Raw genomic sequence first — 22575 nt, 5'->3', positions numbered from 1 at the left:
GTCCTGTAAAGAGTTTGTGTCTGTTCCATGTGGGGTTGGCTGGGGTGGCTCATCCAGGGGCTGGAAGTTCCCCTGGAAGTATAGCTCGGACTCACGGCTGGCAAGTCGGTGCTGGCTGCCTGCTAAAAGCTCAGCCAGGGCTGTTGGCCCTCGGCTTCAGTTCCTCTGTGCACGAGCCTCTCAAGAGCCACTGGCAGGAGCAGAAGCCGCCAATTTCCTAAGGCCCGGGCCCAGAAAGCGGCATGCCATCATTTCCACCATGTGCTATTGGTCAAGGAGTGAACACATCCACATTCAAGTAAAAGAGACATAGAACCCACCTCTCCATGGGAAGAGTACCAGCTCATCCTGGGCTGATGCTAGAAAACCACCACCCCTGCCCATACTCCCTACTCACTGATCCTGCTCTCTTCCCTGGAACATTGCCTCTGAATACAGTTTCTACTGTGAGATGTGTTTCTCCCCAGTGTGTTAGAGAATGTTCGTGGAAGGGAACCTGTTTTCTACTAAAGCAGCTCCTTCCTCAGCTGTGAAACGGGGTGGGGGGGAGGGGAACAGTACCTGGCTGTTACCAGCTTGATTTTTAGAAATCAGTTTTTAGAAATATTTTAGAAATTTTTAGAAATATTGTATGCCAGTTAAGGCGTACTAGCTCCCCTACCTCGTACAGGGATTCGATGAGAGAGTTACTACTGCTACCCTGGTTTTTCAAAGGGCACATATCTGAGGCATAGGTGCCAAGGTGGCTTCCTGAGGTGTCTCACTCAGTTGGCAGGTGACAGAGTGATGACTTCAAGCCCATGTGTCCAACTGCAGAGCCCACCCCCTCAGCCAAACCCTCTAGAGCATGGCTGGTGATGATGGAGTAGTCCTAGAGGGGACAGCTGCCTTTTCCAGCATTCACTCTGTAGCTTCCTTCCCACAAGACAAAGGGTAGAGGTGCTCCCCAGGTCTCTTCCATTCTGCAGTGTGGGAATGATGAAAGGAGCACCATCATCAGGTGAGAAGACCCACTCCAGGCCACGTATTAGTCCCTGAGGCCGACATAACCAAGTACAACAGACCAGGGGGCTCAAACAACAATTATTTTCCCACAGTTCTGCAAGCTAAAAGCCCACGAACAAGGTGTCAGCAGTGTTGGTTTCCACTGAGGTCTCTCTCCATGACTTGCAGTCATAGAGGATTAGGGCCTGCTCTAATAACTTCATTTTACCATACTTACCTCTTCAAAGACCCTTTTTCCAAATGCAATGACATCCTGAGGTACTGGGGGTCAAGACTTCGCCACATGGATCAGTAGGGGACCCACTTCATTTCATCTTTCCGTAATAGGCTTTCAATGCAAAACCAAATCTATTAACATAAACATATAAATCCTCCGTGTATGTAAACAGGTCTTAGATGTGAAATTCTTGAATAAACTTGTTTTCCTCATATCCTAACACCAGTAACACTCTACTACAGGTATTTATTTGCATTATTGTCTCTTCTGGCAGACTGGAAACATACAGATAGGAACTATCTCACGCATCTTTGAAACCCTGCTATAGTGCTTGAAGTATTACTTAGTGAAAGAATAAAGAATACCATTGAAATATAACTTTATTTCTCTTTGCAAAAAGTAATCTGGCACAGAACCCATCACACAAGTCAGAGGAATGAATATAATGAGCTTGGGGGAAAAAAATGTTATATCCAAATGCTGCCAACAAACCCATCCCTAACATGTGTGTGTTCTTCTGCAGTTCATCTTTTGCCGGGAATGTAAGGAAGAGTACCATGAAGGCGAATGCAGCACCCTATTTGAAGCCTCAGGGGCAGTGACTCAGGTAGAGTGCCCTCTTCCCTCCACAAAATAGGGCTCGGGATTGGGTGAGAGACAAGAACTGGTCAGAAGGGTTCCAATCTGAAAAAACAAAACAAAACAAAAACCCAAAACCAGACTAGTAGCCTACAGCTACGGGGAATGGGGCTCTGACTATCTACCCCTGCGGTCCTCCCAGATCCATCTGCCTTCTCAGGGTAGGGCTGTAGATGGCCATTGGGATATGCCCATACTTTCTCCAGGGGAATAGGGAAAAGGAACATAGCATGATCAGAGGAGTCTTCAAAGGAGAGAGAAAACAATTTAACAGTTTCTGAATCTGATCAATCAATATGAACCCCCACACTTATATTTTTTTTAAAGTGCCTTGTTTAAAATCATTGGTGAAACTATCTCCATGAATGATGTGCACAGACGTATTATATGATGCAAGGATATTATTGTTTTTTTAGCAATATCATGAACTATGCTAAATTGTATTTCAGTCTTGATTAGGTAAAGAACATATTTACTGAACCTTACTCTCCAATGTACTATATCAAGGCTTAGGGAAATGCAAATACATTTTCTTTTATTTATTAATTATGATCAACAAACCTTAGAGGAAAGGAGTAAAAATTTCAGCACAGTTGATGAATTCACTCATTATTTTTCAACTGATAGAGATGTTAACAAGGTTTTAAACATTAAATCTACCCAGATAAATCTTTTAGTTATTTTATTGACAGGAACCTCATAAATAGACATAGAAATTTCAGAATGTTTTAATTTTTTTAGAATGTTTTAATTTTATAGTAGAGAATAGAAAATATCTGAATGTTCTAATATCAGAGCATAAAGAAGTATATCTTTATAAGGTATTTTGTGGATTTATTTACTAATATTAACATAACCAAATAAATATAACTTGTGAATTCAGGTCTTCTTATCAGCTTCTAAAATGTTGGCCATGAGCATATTGGGAGATAGGTCTGAATTACCATAATTTTTGCAACAGAGGCAGCAAATGCTCTTTCTGGTGATTTTATTTTAGCCCAGGGGCATTCAAATACGAGCTCACTGCATACTGATGTCAGGAATAATATTAACCCTGAGACTCCCCTGCCCCAGGACCCTGTAGCCCAGAAGAGCTAGACTAGACCAAGGAACTGAGAAATGGAGTTGGTCTAGAAATTTACATCCATATGTTCTTATAACCACAAATACTGACAAAGCTTTCAAGAAGTGATACCTTAGTATCTATTTATTTGAAAACAATAGCCATAAGGTGAAGGAGAGAACTGCTTAATGTAAAGTTGTCCCAGTGCCTGATCCCCTTGATAATCCCCTTCATGATTCATTCAAGAAGAACCAACCAACCTTGGTGTTAATGATTGACGTAGCACCCCCAAAATTTTTTAAACCATTAAAAACTTAATATTCAATTCAGGAAAGTGGAAGAAAGCTAGAGCTTGCCTTAAGCATTAGATGATCAGGATCCTGTGTCTGCAAAGACCACCAATTAGCAAACATTAAATCAAGCATTTGTATACACCAGACATTCTTCTGGAAAACTGCAGGTAAGCATTTTTTTAGGATTTATTTATTTATTTTAGAGAGAGATCAAGCAGGGGAAGGGGTAAAGGGAGAAGGAAAGAGAGAATCTCAAGCAGACTCCTCAATGAAAGCAGAGCCCAACACAGGGCTCAATCCCATGACCATGAGATCGTGACCTGAGCCAAAAATCAAGAGTCAGATGCTTAACCCACTGCCCCACACAGATGCCCCTGCAGATAAGTATATTTTTCTTTAGAATCACATGAAAGAGTTATAGGGGAGACTTAAGGGAAAATAGATAACAATAGTAATATGCAAAACAAAGTTTAGGAAATATATAGCTTTGTACAATGCCTCCCCAGAAAAGACATGGAAGGTAGATTAGAGTTTGTCAAAAGGATAGTGGGTAAAGGATGATCAAGAACATTCCAGCAGAAAACACTGCATGGACAAAGAAACAGAGGCAAATATCTTATCTGGCGCACAGATATTTAGTAGAGGTTTGCTGAGTGATTGTTGCATCCATAAAGAAAAAGACGTTATTTCATTCATTCATCATATATGTATTAAACACCCATAATCCATTAGGCTTTGTTCTAGGCTCTGGGGATACAGTACCTGCTGTCACAGGTTTTACTATATTAGATGCCACACGGGCTGCACAATCAGTATGATAGGAGTTCAGAAGAATAGTCGATTTACTTTTTTTAAAGATTTTATTTATTGGGGATCCCCGGGTGGCTCAGAGGTTTAGCACCTGCCTTTGGCCCAGGGCGTGATCCTGGAGTCCTGGGATCAAGTCCCACGTCAGGCTCCCAGCATGGAGCCTGCTTCTCCCTCCTCCTGTGTCTCTGCCTCTGTGTGTGTGTGTGTCTATCATAAATAAATAAATATTTTTTAAAAAAGATTTTATCTATTTATTCATGAGAGACACAGAGAGAGAGAAAGGCAGAGATACAGGCAGAGGAGGGAGAAGCAGGCTCCATGCTGGGAGCCTGATGTGGGACTTGATCCCGGGACTCCAGGATCAGGCCCTGGACTGAAGGTGATGCTAAACCACTAAGCCACCAGGCTGCCCAAGAATAGTCAATTTAGCACAGAGTTATCCAAGAAAGAATTCAGGAAGAGTAGTAAGACCTCCCTGTAGTAAGACCTCCCTGAAATGAAGCTCCTTTCTGCCTCACTCAAGCTGCTGGGCCAATATCATACTCCTCTTATTGGAAACAAAACAAATTGACCAACTGAACTGGATGAGTCTCTCTATACATTATTGCCTGAGAACAGAAGGCACTTCTTGGGGTTTCACTGCCCTTTTTCCCTATGTCTCTGATTTATCAGGGTCCTATAGGAAAAAATAATCCAACTCAGATGCACATGAAGAGATTTTAACTAAAAGGTCACAGATGACCTACAGTAGTGGGGAAGGGTCACAAGAACCCAAAACAACATGGAGGGCCTCCTAGTACAGTGTCAGTGGGGAGCCATGACCACCTGAGACATGAAGAGACAAAAAGAGGAAATGATGTCACACAGGGAATAAGCCTGTGAAGTGGAGCCATGGAGGTGGGGCCTCTTGACGGGAGGTATGACCACAGAGGGTCCAGCATAGCCAGTGGGCCCCAAGCAGGAAGGAAAGGAAGATGGACATCTTGACTTCTCTCTCTCACCCTCTAATCTCTTGCTAATGTCTCCCATCGGTCACATCCAACTGAAAGCCAACTTCAAGGAGTCCTAGTGACACAGACTGTGTGGGTCAGCCTTCCAGGTGCAGGGCAGAGGAGGGAAAAGAATACAGAGTAACCAGCACATTCTCTATGTTCTGATTTACCAAGTCTCCAAAGCCTCCTGATTTCAATCATAGCTATTCTTGGACATGGAAAAGGATGAACCACATAAACTGTTTCATCAAACTAAAAGATCCAATTCCATTCAGTAAGAAAAAGAAGGACTGTTATTTTAACAGGGCTAGTTTGTTTTCTGTTCCCTGTATTTCTCTCAAATGGCAGTGATCTCCAGGCAGATGACCTCTGCAATTCCACCGATAAGAAATTTTTGAAAGGAGAACACTCTATACATGCAACAATAAGAATCTAAACACAGCCGCCCCCCCCCCCACCCCTTGGAATTGAAGGCTTTGGATGCAGCCTCATGTCTGGATTTTGCTCATACTAACAAAATACCCTCATTAACCCTCTTCACATTTCCTTTCAGTTCAATTCACTTGTAAGGTTTTCCCTTTCAGTATTTGCAGCTACTCTCCACTGTTCTCCCTTGAAAGCTGAGTGGTTTCTGGTCTTTGATATTACATTATCCAGCCAAGCAAGCCCATGTCTCCTGGGGCCCAATCAGGCCTTTTCCATCAGTTAGGCTGCTTGACCCTAAGCTTAATGCATTTTTTGATTAATGAAATAATTTTTTTTAAAAAGCAAACTCAAAAATTGGTTTTAAATTGGTTTTAAAATATTGAACAAGCTTTAGGTTGAAACTGCTGGGAGTTTGGGAAATCAGTGACAGAAGATCAATCCATCACAGGCTAATGAGAGTCCAGTCCCATTTGCTTCCCCTTGTTCTTGCCTGGCTGTTTTCCTCCCCACGCTTTGTTTCCTTCCATATATTCCCTCTGGAGGCTTTCTAATAAGTAAACACTTGCTCTTGCAAACCACATAAATTGATTCATTCTCCCAGTGGTTCCAAGTAGTACATGTTACTCTCCCTATTCAACTGGAAGGCAAACTGAGACTTCTAGATTTTTAATGATATTGTCCAGAGCCACAGAGGAAATCATTTTCAGTGGCAGTACCCAATGAAAGAAGTTTGGGAACAGTGGTTGCTCTCTCCAAGTAATAAATCTACAGTGTCTAAAGGGAGTATGCCCACCCCTGCCTGCCAAGCTCCTACCCAGTCTGTAAGACCCAGCTCATATATCGCCTCCTGCATGAAGCCATCTGACCACCCCCACTACCTCTTTGAAGCTCTCAGACAACTGTATATACTTTCGTTGTATATTAATCACACTGAGATATTGTTTCCCTGTCTCTTCATTAAAATTCAGAGCTTTATTGGTGCAAGATTTGTACCTATTTTGTCTTTATAACCTCCAGTGCCTGGGATGCCTAGGATACAGTAGTACTCATTAAGTGCTTTTTGAAAGAATGACAACTATTTCCTTCATCCCCAAACCTCCCTTCTCACCATGAAGCTGAGAAAGCACTCTATAGAAATGGTGAAAGGAGTCATTCAAGATGGTGACATAGGAGGCTCCTGAGCTTCCCGCCCTCATGGATGCAACAAAACTTCAGGTGCTCATGGAGTAATGCCCTCTGAAAGAGATCCAGAAACTAGCTGAGTGTCTCCTACATATCAGATGAATGAGGAAAAAAAAACCACATCAAAATGGGTAGGAGAGGCTGGGACACACTCTTGCCATAAACCCCACTCCTGGCCCTGTGCCATACAATTAGGGCAGAACCCTCAACTCCCAGCTTCATCTTGGACTCCACATCCAGCACCCTGACTGTTATGACTGGGTACCAAACACCTGGCTCTGAAAACCAACAAAGCTTATGACCTTGAGACCCACGGGACTATAGCAAACACAGAAGCAATTCCAGTGGGGCACACCACAGTCATCACATCTATCCCCAAAGGACTCAGCACAGAGGGAGCAAGCAAAACATCCCATCTTGCAGTCTTTCCACGAAGGAGGTTTACCTGCCTGCTTTAAAAGCTGCTGCTTCCAGGCCAAGCTTCTAATTTATAAGGCACTAGGGGTTGGCTGTGATCCTCCCCAGAAACCGGGAAAATGAGAGGATGCCTCGCTCACCTTCCCCCTGTAGTCCACCACAAGTTGCCAATGTCCTCCTGGAAGGAGCTTATGCACAAGTCTGCACCCCAACTTCAATGGCTCTTACCCAAGAGATGGGTCTCTGATCTCTACTCTGACAGCCAAAGAGGCTTTGTTTATGAGTTTCACAAGACTGTAGCTAACAGTCCTAATGACACATAGTAACTGGCTATTCCTCCCCGCCTCACAGGGCTCAGTACAGAAGAAGCAGGCAAAAACACACTATCTCCCATCTTTTCTTGAAGGGATCTATCAAAATACTTGAAAAGCTGCCACCTGAGAGTCAGGCTTCTAATTTAGCAGGCATCTAAGGGCTGGCTGCAATCTTCCCCAGAGACAAGGGAAGCCAGCAAATACTTTTCCCATCTTCTCCCTTCAGCCTAATCCAATAATAGAACCAAATTGCTAGTATCTCCTTGAAGGAGCTTGTACACACAGGTGACACCCAGTTTTCACAGCTTCCACCTTAAGGATGGGCACCTGGCTTTAATAGCCAAGGGGGCCTGCAATCACAGTTCCCACAAGACTGTAGCAAACAAAGAAACAGTGTGTAACAGGTGCAGGATCACTACCACCACTTTATGGTGGTACACCTGGGCTCAGCACAGAGAGAACAAGCAAAACCATCTATCTCCCAGTTTCTCCCTGGAAGGGGCTTAACTATGCACTTTCCCAGCTGCCACCTGAGGATTCCACTTCTAATCAGCCTGAATCTAGGTGCTGAGGGCAATCCTCCCCTGTGGTATCCTGATAGTTCTTGACATATCGTCAACTACTGGAAGGCACTAAGAACAAAGAAAGAGGCTTGAACAATCACAAAAGTTTGAGTGACAGCCAAGTGCTTGGGCCAGGTTAGTTGACAAGGCTCATCTCCTACATAAGACAACTCTTTTAAGACTGGGAGAGGTGGCTATTGTATCTAATGCACAAAAATCAACACAGAGAATCAAGGAAAATAAAGAAATAGAGAAATATGTTCCAAACAAAAGAATAAGATAAATCACCAGAAACAAATCTTACTGAAACAGAGATAAGTGATTTACCTGATGGAAAAGTCAAAATAACAGTCATCAAGATGCTCACCAAAATCAGGAGAGCAACGCATGAACAAAATGTTCCAACAGAGATAAAATATCTATCAGAATACCAAACAGAAGTCACAGAGCTGAAGAATACAATAACTGATCTGAAAATTACACTAGAGGGTTTCAACATCAGGCTAGATGAAGTAGAAGAAAGGATCAATGAGCTCCAAGACAGGCCAGTGGAACTCCTCTAATCAGGGCAGCAAAAAGAAAAAAGAATTTTAAGAATGAAGATAGCATGAAGGACTTATGGGACACCATCAAGGAGACCAACATCCAGATTCTAGGGGTCCTCAGAGGAGAAGTGAGAAAGAGTTGGAAAGCTTATTCAAAGAAATAATGGCTGAAAAAAGTTCCCTAACCTGGCAAAAGAAACAGACATCGAGATCCAGGAAGTCCAAAATGTACTAAATAAGATCTAAAGAGATCCACATCAAGACACATTGTAATTAAATTTTCAAAAGTTAAAGAATAGAATCCTAAAAGTAGCAAAAGAAAGGCAATTTGTTATGTACAATGGGATTCCCAGAGGGCTATCAGCAGATTTTTCAGCAGGAACTTTCCCAGCCAGAAGGGAGCAGGGTGATATATTCAAAATACTGAAAGAAATAAAAGCCTGCCAACCAATAATTCTCTACACAGGAAAGTTGTCCTTTAGGATTGAAGAAGAGATCGAGTTTTCCAGACAAACAAAAGCTGACAAACTTCATGACCATTAGAAAAAATGTTAAAGGAGTTCTTTGAACTGAACTGAAATGCATAAATCAAGAAACAACAGCAAAAATCTCAATTTAACTTTACATATCAAAGAGCTAGAAAATTAAGAACAAACTCAGCCCAAAGTGAGTAGAGGAAGGGAAATAACAGATCAGAAGAGAAATACATGACATAGAGACTAAAAAGATAACAAAAAACAACAATAAAACTAAAGCTGGGTTTTTAAAAAATATATATATAAACAAAATTGACAAACCTTTACTAGACTTAACAAGAAAGGAAGGTCTCAAATAAAAAGGATTTGTCCAAAATTAGCATCCATTCCTGATAAAAACACTCAGCCAACTGTGTATAAAGAGAATGTACCTCAACATAATAAAGGCCATATATAACAAGCTCACAACTAACATCATACTCAATGGTAAAAAACTGAACATTTTTCCTCTAAGATCAGGAACATGACAAGGATGCCCATCACTTTTATTCAACATAGTACTGGAAATCCTATCCAGAGCAATTAACCAAGAAAAATAAATAAAAGGCATCCAAATAGGAAAGGAAGAAGTGGTCTCTTTATTTGTAGATGGCATGATACTATATACAGAAAACCCAAAAGATTGCACCAAAAACCTGTTAGAACTAATAAATAATTTCAGTAAACTTGCAAGATATAAAATCAATATGCAAAAGTCAGACATAGAAATGACCAACTGGTACATGAAAAGCTGCTCAACATCATTAATCATCAGGAAAATGCAAATCAAACCACAGTGAAACATCACCTCACACCTGTTAGTTTAAAAAAGACAAGAGATAACAAATGCTGGCAATGGTTTGGAGAAAAGAAACCCTTGTGCACTGTTGGTGGAAATATGAATTGGCACAATCACTATGAAAAACACAATGGAGGTTTCCCATGCAATTAAAATTAGAACTACTGTATGATCCAGCATTTTCACTTCTGCATATATATTCAAAGGAAATAGGGCAGCCTGGGTAGCTCAGCGGTTTAGCACCACCTTCAGTCCAGGGCCTGATCCTGGAGACCCGGGATCGAGTCCCATGTCAGGCTCCCCGCATGGAGCCTGCTTCTCCCTCTGCTTGTGTTTCTGCCTCTCTCTCTCTCTCTGCATCTCTCTGTGTCTCTCATGGATAAATAAAATCTTTTTTTTAAAAAAAGGAAATAAAATCATCTTAAGGATATGTTTGCATTCCAATGTTCATAGGAGCATTATTCACAATAGCCAGGTAGGGAAACCACCTAAGTATCTGTCAGCAGATGAAAGGTTAAAGAAGGGATCCCTGAGTGGCCCAGCGGTTTAGAGCTGCCTTCGGCCCAGGGCATGATCCTGGAGACCCGGGATCGAGTCCCATGTCGGGCTCCCTGCATGGAGCCTGCTTCTCCCTCTGCTTGTGCCTCTGCCTCTCTCTCTCTCTCTCTTTCTCTCTCTCTCTCTCTCTCTGTGTGTCTCTCATGAATAAATAAATAAAATCTTAAAAAAAAAAAGAAAGGTTAAAGAAGATGTGGTATACATAAGCAGTGGGATATTATTCAGTCTTGGAAAAAGAAGGAAATTATGTCATTTGCATGAATGAAACTGGAGGGCATTATGAGCCAGACAGAGAAAGAAAAATCCTGCATGGTATCACATATATGTGGATTTTTTTTTTAATGTCAAACCCATAGAAACAGGGAGTAGAAAAGTGGTTGGCAGGGGGTAGGGGATGGGGAAAATGGGGAGTGGTTGGTAAAAGCGTACAAACTTTCAGCTACAAGATGAATAAGTTCCAATGATCCCATGTATAACCTAGTGACTATAATTGATAACTCTGTATCATATAATTGAAACTTGCCAAAAGAGTAGAACTGAAATGTTCTCACACACACACAGTAATATGTGAGGGTGATGGATGTGTTAACTCAGTGGAGGGAATGCTTGCACAATATATGATACATCACATCACCATTTGTACGCTTTAAATATCTTACAATTGTATATGTCTATCATACCTCAATCAAACCCGAAAATTGAAACACTATGTAGAAAAATTTTCAGATGGAAAATATCTTTCATAGCAAAATCTCAGAGTCATGTCTCTTCAAAGGCAAAAATCTAGCTACTTGCTTTCATAATGAGGTGAAAGCAGAAAAAATGGTAACTCTAAAACATTCTATAAAGTTTGTTTTGCATAATAAAAAATAAATAGTTTAAAATTTTTTGAAGAATGGGCAGTAGCTACAGGGCTGACTTTTGTCTTAACTAACTCTAAAACGTTCTATAAAGTTTGTTTTGCATAATAAAAAAATAAATAGTTTAAAATTTTTTAAAGAAGGGGCAGTAGTAGCTACAGGGCTGACTTTTGTCTTAGCCATCTTTTGAATCATAAGAGAAAATAAGATTGCCCATGGAAACCCACTGTTCCCTCCATCTGCCTCCTAAACTAGAAGAATGAACCTCCGTTTTGCCTGGGATAAAAATAATAATGTACGTTTGTGGAGTACTTGTTTACAAAGCACTTTCAAATACACCTTCTCGGTTTGAGCTCTTCACAACATTATGCCATAAACCTATATTATAAGCAAGGTACAAGGAGAACGAGTGACCACCCAGGATTGTAAAGTTGACAATCAGTCTTTCTAACTGGTGTCACTCTGCATTTTGAAAAAGGATATGTGTAGGCTACTGTTGGCTAGTGAAATACTATGCCACGGCGGCACTCAAATGCTAACAGGGACCGGACTAGTAGTGTCCATGAGCAAAGGAGGCTGGGTTAAACTCATGGACTTTCCTGTGTTTTGATAAGGATGAAGATACATTTCACTCTTCTTCCAAGTTTTCCTTTAAAACAAATACAGCAGCAGAAAAGTACATTAAAACAATTGCCTACAAACACAATTGCACATAGCCTGTGGGGTCCATGCAAAACTGGAAGTACATAGCTCCATTCAATTTTACCAAGTAGAATTGGAGGAGCAATGTTACCAGATCTTGCAAATTGATGTATTTTATTTATTGGTAGCTTGACATTTATAAATGTCAAATATATCAAATAAGGTAAATATCCTTATTTGAAGTGTTGAGAGCTAACTGCATAAAAAACTAAATATATCTATAGGTAGGATTTTGTCTCCAACCACTGTGTTACACTTTCTGTTACATGACTTTGAATCTGATTTTGGCTAAGTCTTGATTTCTTATAATCAATAAAAAGAAGAAAAAAAAGAGGAATATCCAGTAAATACTTACAAAGCATCTACTCTGTACCATTAAGACTACAGGCTATAGCATTAAACAAGATTGGGAATCCCTGGGTGGCTCAGTGGTTTAGCGCCTGCCTTCGGCCCAGGACATGATCCTGGAGTCCCAGGATCAAGTCCCACATTGGGATCCCTGCATGGAACCTGCTTCTCCCTCTGCCTGTGTCTCTACCTCTGTGTGTGTGTGTGTGTGTGTGTGTGTGTGTGTGTGTGTGTTTCTCATAAATAAATAAATAAAATATTTAAAAGAATAAATAAACAAGATAGACCCCAAAAAGACTTGATCTCACGAGGTTTATAATCTAGTGACATATAAAACCAAATTAACAAATAATTAAAATATTATATGCTGAGAGCCACAATCAGGGAAGTTGAGGATGCTAGGACATCTAGTTTTCTAAGACGTTCAAGGAATTAGTCATAGAAAGAAATGAGATCTGAGACTGAGAGGATGAGCTATCCAGACAAGGACAGGACTTAAGGATGCTCTAGGGAGAGATGAAGTGTGAAAAGTTCTAGAGATGAAGGAGAATGGCATGTTCAGAGGAGTGAGAGAAGCTCAATGTGATCATGGCGTAAAGTGTTGGCGGCAGTAGCAATAGACCAAGCTGGAGAAATAGGCAGAGGGTAGCAAATAACGGGTCGTATGAGTAATGTCAAGGAAGTTGGAATTAAGGGTCATATGAGCCATGTTAAGTCATTGAGAAGACATTAAAGGATTCAAGGAAGATCGACATTGTCAGATCGGTGTTTTTGAAAGATCGCTAGCGGGGTGCCTGGGTGGTACAGTGGGTTGAGTATCCAACTCTCCGTTTCTGCTAAAGTCATGATCTCAGGGTCGTGGGCTCAGGCTCCACACTCAGCAGGGGTTCTGCTTGAGAGTCTCTCTCTCTCCCCCTCTGTCCCCCGCCACTTGCACTCTCCCTCTCTCTCTCCCTCTGAAAATAAATCTTTTTAGAAAGAAGAAAGAAAGAAAGAAAGAAAGAAAGAAAGAAAGAAAGAAAGAAAGAAAGAAAGAAAGAAAGAGAATCAGTAGCTACAGTAGGAGAAACAGTAGGGAACTGTAATAGTTTTCAGGAAGCAGCCCCTGAGCCCAGAGGTTTGTGAGCGTGCGTACTGGAGGATGCTCTGGGGGAGCACTGTGCAGGGAGCAGGGTTGGGCAGAGAGGGTTGAATGCTGGTGCAGCTGCAACAGTCCTATAAAGAGCTCTGGATCAGGAACGGCCCTTCCGAGTTACTCTACCTCACAAGGGGCCAGGCTTCTGCACCCCTATCATCCCCAGTGGTCCAAGCCCAGGGTGTGTGCCACACTAAAGCCACGACTACTGAACTTGACCATTTTCTATCAAAAGGACTGCTGCTTAGATGCTCCAGCCCCAGGGGGCTGCAGAGCGTGCCAGGAGCTTTACTCCAAATGGTGCAGAAGTCTCCTCTGCAGAGCCCTACTACATACCATCATCATGGTTCTCCTCTGGCTTGCAATAAACTCCACGTGGTCTTTTCCCGCCACAGACACCTTGAATGCCATGGCTGCATGGCCAGAGACAGGGCTGCTTGCATGGCAGCCTGCCCCTCCGCACAGCACTTTGTGGCCTCTCAAGGCTGCCAGTGCTCGTCTGCCACCAGGAACAGCCTCCTTTATGGGCACCTGCTGCCGGGTCTCTACCTCGACCCCTCATTTTAGAGTTCGTGTTCCAGGACCACCCCTGGTACCATCTGTCATAGGTCAGGTCCCCAGGGAAACAGCCTCTGAGACACCTCTGAGACTTGCACACAGGAGGGTGATGGGGAGCACTGTCAGGAGCAGCACGGTAGGGGGAGAAGGAGGCTGGATGGAGCAGAGGGAGGAGGTAACTCCATGGTGCTGCCTGGAGGATGGAGTGAGGCTGGGAAGTGAGGTGGCTCTTGAGAGTTGTCTGTCCCAAGGCGGGGGGGCGGGGGGGCAAAGGCTGACCTTCAGCACTCATCCATGTCACTGGATGGGGCCTGTCCCCACATCCTCAAGTGCTCTTTGAGGGACAGTCTTGGATTGTGTAGAGAACCAGCAGCTGGGATGGGGCCGGATGCGGCAGAGGGTCCACCCCAGATCCACGACTAGAGGGACACCCGGCGTACCGGTGAGGGCAGCCGGGCGTGCGGGAAGGTGGGACTGGAGGCCCGATCCACAGGCCACGTCAATGACCTAGGAGGCAGGACCAGAGAAGCAGAGGTCCAGGTCGGCGCTCGGATTTCTAACTTGGGTGGATGGTGGCGCCCTTCCCTGGAGGACGAAACGCTGGAGCAAAAGCAGGGGGTGCAGGGACAGACCGCTCACGCTGGACGTCCGAGAGCAGGTGTCCAGCAGGCGAAGGAGTGGATGCATAGAGCACCTGAGAGGGGACGCCTGGGCTGCAGCCAGGGATACAGTGTCCAGTCGCTTGCCCCTCCGCCACCTCCCTACCCCAGCCTCCAGGGGTGTCTGGCCAGAGGCTGGGAGGGGTGCCTCCCCGTGGAGGAGAATGAGACAAGGAGAGCTCGGATTCCTGGATATATTTTGCCTCCTCTCTCACCCCATTATCTCTTGGCCATCTTCTGCGCCCCGCACAAGCGTCGCCCCGGAACCAGGAGCCAGGTGAGAGGTAGTCTCCCACAGGCGCAGGTGTCGGTTATTTAGGAGCGTAGTTCTGGAATCGCTTGTTGGTTGAAGTGAAGCAGCTTTCTGGATAACCGCTGCCCTGAACCCCGGGGTCCAGACCAGCCTGGTGGCCACGGGGCCACAGGGACGGTGATGCATCTGTGCAGGTGCGCCCAGTGCGTAGCTCGGTGGAAAAGAGGCGAACGAGTGCCCGCCCCCCGCCCCCCGCCCGGGCCCTCTGTACCCCACTTCCCAAACGCCCAGCCCAGGTGGGCTCTGGGGGAGCGGGGCCGGCTCCCAAGAACTGGTTCCTGTTTTCCCCACTTCCAGGCAAGTCCCTCACATTGTAACAGCATTTTTCCTCACCTGCCACCTGGGGCCAGTAAGATCTACTGAGCTATAAATAATGAAATGAGAAGGTATGTGAATCATTTTATAAGTTGTAAAGAACTACAAAACGGTAAAACTCAGGCTTTGGGTATTTTTAAGGCTGAATGCTAAAAATGTCAGGCACGGGCAGTCCCGGTGGCGCAGCGATTTAGCGCTGCCTGCAGCCCAGGGCGTGATCCTGTAGACCCTGGATCGAGTCCCACGTCAGGCTCCCTGCATGGGTCCTGCTTCTCCCTCTGCCTGTGTCTCTGCCTCTCCCTCTGTGTCTCTATGAATAAACACATAAATAAAAAATCTAAAAAATAATAAAATAAATTTAAAATTAATTTAAAATAAATAAATAAAAAATAAAAATCTCAGGCATTACAGAGAGAGAAAATGAAAGACAACACCAGAGGGCAAAGGGAGGCGCGCATGCACACGCACACGCCCACACGTGCGCACACGGACACACGGGCCTGACCTCAGAGGCACACAGAGCAGGTCTCTGTCCCTCCAGGGACCCTCCTGCCCTTCTGTTTCCTGCGTTTCTGGGGCTGTCACTCCAGGAAGAGCCTGCAGTGAGCCCCACTGTGCACTTCGTGGGCTCAGCATCCCTGGTGGGGCCTCCCCTCTCTCTAGAAGCCTCCCCAGCCTGGCGTCCTCACTGCGGGTCACGACCCACCAGGCTACCTGTACTCTCCTACCTCAGCCCCAGCCCGAGCCCAGCACCCCCCCGCCGAGAGCCCCCCCCTCCCGCCCCGATCCCCATCCTCAGCAGCCTGGCTCCTGGACTCTTCCTCAGGAGGGGTGGGCACCTGAATGGGGGCCACCTCCATGGCTTCCAGATCCAGGGGCGGGGGGTTAGGAATCTTGGCCAACCTGCTCAAGAAGGCCCAAATGTAGACTCTTCACCCTAATTTGGTAGTCTGTGTCCTGTATAACAGACGGAACCTCACATACGCAGCAGGCACCCCCGTGTATGCCCCCACGCACCCCCACATACACCTCAATCACCACCCCCACCCCACACATCCTCACATACACCACACGCCACCCTCTCACCCCCATACACCGCACACACACTGCACACACCTGATGTACACACCATGCATCCCCATATATACCCCTCACATACCCTCACATACACACACACATACACTGCACGACACCCTCACATCCCTGCACACCTTACACGCACCCCACACATACCTCACACACCCAACATACACACCGTGCACCCCCATATACCCCCACACCCCCCCACATAGACATACATCACATACCATCCCCACCTTGCATACACGAACACACCCCACATACACATAGACACCCCATGTACACAAGCACCCCCACACACACACTCACATACACACCCTCACACCCCCACACCCCCCCCACACACAGCCACACATCCCACATACATACCATGCACCCCCACATACACATGTAACCCCCCACGTACACGCACCCCACACACACTCACATGCACATACACCACACTCCCCCCCACAGCCCCCCACGTACACGCACACCACACACTGTTTTACCCCCACCCAAGTTGATGGTTCCCGGGCAAGCCCGCCTTGCCTCCTGCCGCAGGGAGGGGACACGGCTGCAGGGCACCTCTAACTCACCAGATGGCGCTAAATCCTTAAGGGAAAAAAATCTGCCAGAGGCCCGAGCCACAGGAGATGCCCTGGGGAACCAGGGGTTTTGCCACTTGGGACTGACAACAGGGGCAGAGAATCAAAGGACTGTTGTCACCGGAGCAGCATTTCCAAGCGAAGCGCAGGTGTGAAGAGCTGACTACTGGCTGCTGTAAATCCTTCACTCACAGATTAAACGTGGAGAAGAAATACATACTGTCACCCGCGGGAGGGCTCGTTGACCATTTGTGGGGAGAAGCGGTTCATCTGCTCTGACACCTCTTGTCACGTGGAGCCTTTGCCCAGTGCAAGCACAGGGGGCGGCAGCACTTGCTCCCTATTCCCCAAGTTTTCATCTCTCAGCAAGACCTGCGTGTGCATCTCTCACCTGCCGGGCCTTATTCTGTGAGGAGTCCAAGGCAGGGCAGAATGGGTTTGGGTTTTTTTTGTTTTTGTTTTTGTTTTTTTAAGATTTTATTTATTTATTTATTTATTTATTTATTTATTTATGAGAGACACAGAGAGAGAGAAGCAAAGGGAGAAGCAGGCTCCATGCAGGGAGCCCGATGTGGGACTCGATCCTGGGACCCCAGGATCACCCCCTGGGTCGAAGGCAGACGTTCAACCGGTGAGCCACCCAGGTGTCCCCAGAATGGTTTTGAAGGCAAACAGATCCGGTCTGGAAAAGGAGTTTCAGCCATGCCACGCCATCACGGTTACGTTCTGGGACCCTGGGCGAGGCAGTGCAGCCCAACCACTCTGTCAAACACCAGTCTAGTTGTTGCTGTGAACATATTTTTGGGTTTGGTCATTGACATTACATTTCTAGGTGTGGATTTCTTCAGGTAATGTGGGTGGGCCTCATCCAATCAGTTGGAGGCCTTAAGGGCAAAGATTGAGGTTTTTCCAGAGAAGGAGTTCTGTCTCAAGACTGTGACAGGAAGAAAAAAAAAAAAAAGACTATGACAGGAACGCTGGCAGCCTGCCCTGCAAATACTGAACTAGCTGGCTCAAACAGTCCCTGGACCCAATTCCTTAAGACGAATCTGTATATTTTATACACATATATATCCCCTACTGGTTTGGCCTCCCCGGAGAATCTTATTTTTTTAAAGACTTTATTTATTCATTTATGATAGACATTGAAAGAAAGAAAGAGAGGGGCAGAGACAGGCGGAAGGCAAAGCAAGCTCCATGCCGGGAGCCTGATGTGGGACTTGATCCCGGGACTCTAGGATCATGCCCTGGGCCAAAAGCAGGCACTAAACCCACTGAGCCACCCAGGGATCCCCTCTCTCTGGAGAATCTTGATGCTACATTAGTTGTAGTAGTTATGAAGCAAGTCCTGTAATCTCTCAGAGCCACGCTTTCCTCATCTATAATATGATATTGTAAAATCAGGAAGATTTATCGAAATAATGCATGCATAATGCCTAGCTCAGAGCCTGACAAATGATGGTGTGAGCAGAATGAGGTCATTCGGTCCTCATCCATCCCCACCCCAGTATCCACACTCTACAGGATTACATTGGGCTGGGCAGACGGACACACATACACACACCCCAAATCTGTTCCATCCGTTGCTGCATGCGGACAATCTGCTAGTGGTGCTTTTTAGAGGGGAGTTCCCGGAACCACAGCACGAGCATCACCCAGGAGAGTGTTAAATCACGAGCTCCCAGGCCCCAACCCAGACCTGATTCAGAAACTGCTGTTGGGGAGGACCTGCAGCGATTTGTGTTTCAAGGAGCCCTCCAGATGATGCTGGTACATGCCACGGTTTGGGAACCTCTCTTCTGCTAATGCAGGTGCCACAAGGCAGGGATGTTTTGGTTTTGTTGTTCGATTGCTTGTCATCTCTTTTGCTTACTAATGCATCTCCGGTACCTGGGACGGTGCCTGGCATACCACGGGCACCCAACACTTGCTTACTGAATGAATAGATTTCTGTGTCAGCTCTAGCAAAAATAATAGTCTGCTTTGTCCCAGAATAGCCTCACTTTACACAGAGGACGAGCTACGTGGCTCTGCTCTGGCTTCCTCTTCACAGTTGCGGTGCTTCCATATTCAAAATCCTGTGTTGAAATTTTAATTAATTAATTCCCTAAGTAAGCCTTGACTAGAGATCTTCAGTATCAAGAATACAAATGACCTTATCTTCCTTGATCAACTGTGGATTCTTCCCCATTTGTCAATTGGTAATGATAGTTGAACACAAAGCACTTTAAAACGCCCAATACATGATACCTATTAATAATCTTGCTACTTAATATGTATGTTGTTCTATTCTTCATCAATCTCCAAATAGGCTAATAGACATTCTTTGCTTCCTTCCCCTCTGTGAAGCAGCTAAGGCCCTGCTGGGCAGTACTCACTCTAGAGGTCCAATCCCACAGTGGTGCTTGGTACACGTTGCACCCACAGCAGAAATCACCATTGTTATTGCCGTCATCAAAAATATTGTTCTAAATTTGAAAGTGTGGCCTGTGAAGTTTGGAACTTGGTGGCAAGAGTGTAGCCTAGTAGCCTGTACATCCCAGTACTCCAATGAGTTCTTAAATACGTATATATTCTGCATTTGTATGTATAGATATATAATAAGTATATAGAAACTACTTCCAATATATTTATTTCTAATTTGAAATTGTATATCATTAATAACAATGTACATATATTACCCCAAAAGAGACAGTAATAGGTTTTAAAATGTGAGAAGGAAACAAATGTTTGTTGACCACTTTAGGTCTGAAAGGTAAGGCCGGGTTCTGACTCACCAGCAGGGGGCAGAGCGCTCACAAGCAGCGGCCTTCAGCTAGAACACCTGTGAGACTTTGCTGGGACTCTGGGAAGGCTACCGTCTGCAGAGATTACATGGCAAGTGATGTTATCTGGGCATTTAATTTTGATGAGAAAGATGACACTTCAAAGCTGGCATTCACCTGAAAATATTTCCATCTGAATTAAGGCAACAGTGTTTTCAGTAATTAATGGCCACCTCATCCTTTTTGGAAAACAGATTTGAACGTGACTCTTAGGATTTACTTCTCCCAAGTGTTGGCTAAACAGATGTCACAAATACGTTTCCTAAGGCAGGAAAGACAACATGCACGTCAACAGTCTCTCAAGTTGACCTAACTTACGTATATATTTGCAGCAACCCCTAGGTACAAATTTTAAAACCTCTCTGAGGACTCTTTGATTTACCTGTCTTTTTCAAAGGAGACTTACGGCCAAACCAGACTTCCAGCAGTCTTCTAGTTTGCACAAACTCACATAGTCTGATATTCCCACCTCTTAAGCCAGAGATGATAATGATGAAGGTGGTGATGATGGTGATGATGATGATGATAACAATGATGACAAAATAATAATGATTATGATCACAGGAAGCAGGAATTTAGCATTCAGATGCACCAGGCTTGCATTAGTCCTTTGTCCCTTTATCTTACTGACTCACACCAACCCTTTGAAGTATATACCACATTCATCACACTCACAGATGGGCAGAGACTGAGTTTGGCCACCTGTCCAATTACACAGTAAGAAAAGAATGAAGCTGGGGCTTAACTCAGGCATGATGATTTCAAAGCCCTGCTCTGAACCACTTCTGATACAGACATCTCTGAATGTTTGCTTAAAATATTTCACCATATAGGGGCACCTGGGTGGCCCAGTCGATTAAGCATCTGCCTTCAGCTCAGGTCATGATCCCAGGGTCCTGGGATGGAGCCCCATGTCAGGCTCCCCGCTCAGCAGGGAGATTGCTTCTCCTTCTCCCTTTGCCAGCTGCTCCCCATGCTTGTGTTCTCTCTCTCTCTCTCTCTCTCTCTCTCTCTCTCTCTCTCTCTCTCCTCTCTCTCAAATAAATAAAATATTTTTTAAAAAATTTTTACCATATAAACGAAAACCATGGCCCCCTCTTGAGCCATACGTTGGCTATCAAGCCAACATTTTACCTTGCTAATACAATTTGGAAGATATCTAGGAAAACGCAGGAAATTGCTGGTTTTAGCCATCTAATACGTAAGGAGACTTGTCCCATCCCACTCCCACCCCCACTGCACACACACACCATCCGTTCCCTTGATGGGCGAACAATAAGCAAGCACAGAGGCCTATGCAATTAACCTAATTGTTACACTGCCCTAGATGAAACACAGCTAATCCCATGTAAGGGCAATAATGCTGAATCACAACAAAACCGTCACCTCCTAGCAACACAAGGCCCTGCTTTGTAGCTCAATGACTGAAGTCATAACAGAGAAGTTCATCCAACTAACCAAGGGAGCTTGTCCCCAAACTCCCCTGAACCTCACATTCCCCCAGCTGTCCTTAAAGCTTCAAATCCACATCTACTGACTGCAAATCTCCAGAGTGTGAGCCCAAGAATGTATATTTTTGAAAAATCTCTCAGTGATCCTGAAGCAGGGGCTTCTGACCACTGCTCACAATAAATTCCAGATGGATTTGAACAGCAGTTTCAAAGACACTCCTAGAGGATGCTAAGCCAAGAGGTGCTCATGTCCTTAAAAAGGGCTTGGTAACAGTCCTTTTCACCAGGAACTGGTAATTGAAAGCCTAACACAAACTGTCACTTGGGCACAGATAGCCCACTAGAAGGATGTTCCGGGGCTGTGTTTCTTGGTTTCCCAGTATCCGTGAGAGCTGTCCCAGTGATGTGGGTCTCTGGCTGTCCTTCTGTGTGGATCTAATGGGTGAAGTCAGGAAACAAGAGTAACTGATGTGAGGGTGTGGGCCTACCCAGTGCCCTCTTGGTGGCTCTGTCCTGCCCAAGAGGAAAGAATCCCAGAAGTGTATGGTGTAAGGGGGGGCACTTAGAGATAATAAGGGCAAAGAAGAGGCATTGGCTTTAGCAGCTGGGATCTCACTCATGTCCTTTCTAGGACCATTTCAACAGGCCACATGGCAGCAAGAGCCAGACGGGTAGCAGGGATGGCAAATAGCAAAAGAAGAGGCAATCGGTTGTGAAGGAAGCAAGAGACTAAGGGGTTCCATGGTGCTGGCAGGGCAAGCAAAGCTTTCTCCCCCTCGCCTGTTGGCTGCAAGTTGCTGTAGGACTGCTCACAATCTTGTCATGACCTTCAATCCCTTAGTCCTCTTCGTAGCAGGTGACATCTAGTGAGACCAGTTGTAGTCACAGGAGCATGGATATGAAATCAGAGAGCTCTCGGTTAACGTTCTGATTCTGCGGCTCACAGACTGTGTGACGTTGGGCAAGTCCAGTAGGTTCTCGAAGCCCGGTTCCTTTAGCAGAAACAGTTGAAACAAAACCTGCCTTTCGGGGAGGCTGCGATTGCCGAATCAAAGATCGCCATAAAGTCCCTGACACAGGGAGCATTCTTCCTAATGTAATAGAAAGATTTTCACCGTTTCTTCCTCAAACTCCTTCCCTCCTGGCTCCAGGATCCTAAAGCAGCCGGAATCCCCTCCCTCTGCACCGGTGCACTGCAGACTGCAAACCCACAACCTCGCAGGTGTCCCAGCAAGATTCCTAGACACGGTTCTGTATCAGCCCACCCTCAAGTCATGTTCACGGACTCAGTGGGGAAAGCAGTAAAAGGGCGAGATGGCTGCTTCCATGAGCATTTGAGGTGTGGAATGCCATATCGTTGATTGGGAAAGGATTCTGAAATACGGCTTCTAAGTTATACACAGA

General features: G+C 45.1%; 1 protein-coding gene across 1 annotated transcript in view; it reads left to right on the top strand.

The window, feature by feature from the left end:
* The window catches only part of PRKN (parkin RBR E3 ubiquitin protein ligase), a 1297938-nt gene that overhangs the window by 1255876 nt on the left and 19487 nt on the right, over window positions 1–22575 (top strand). Inside the window, exon 10 of the mRNA XM_072830092.1 lies at window positions 1746–1829. Within this exon, the coding sequence (XP_072686193.1) occupies window positions 1746–1829 (84 nt within the window). The remainder of the gene's footprint in view (window positions 1–1745; window positions 1830–22575) is intronic.

Source organism: Canis lupus, chromosome 1, assembly GCF_048164855.1.
Source record: "Canis lupus baileyi chromosome 1, mCanLup2.hap1, whole genome shotgun sequence".
Taxonomy (NCBI): domain Eukaryota; kingdom Metazoa; phylum Chordata; class Mammalia; order Carnivora; family Canidae; genus Canis; species Canis lupus.
This window is presented reverse-complemented; position numbering and strand designations above follow the sequence as displayed.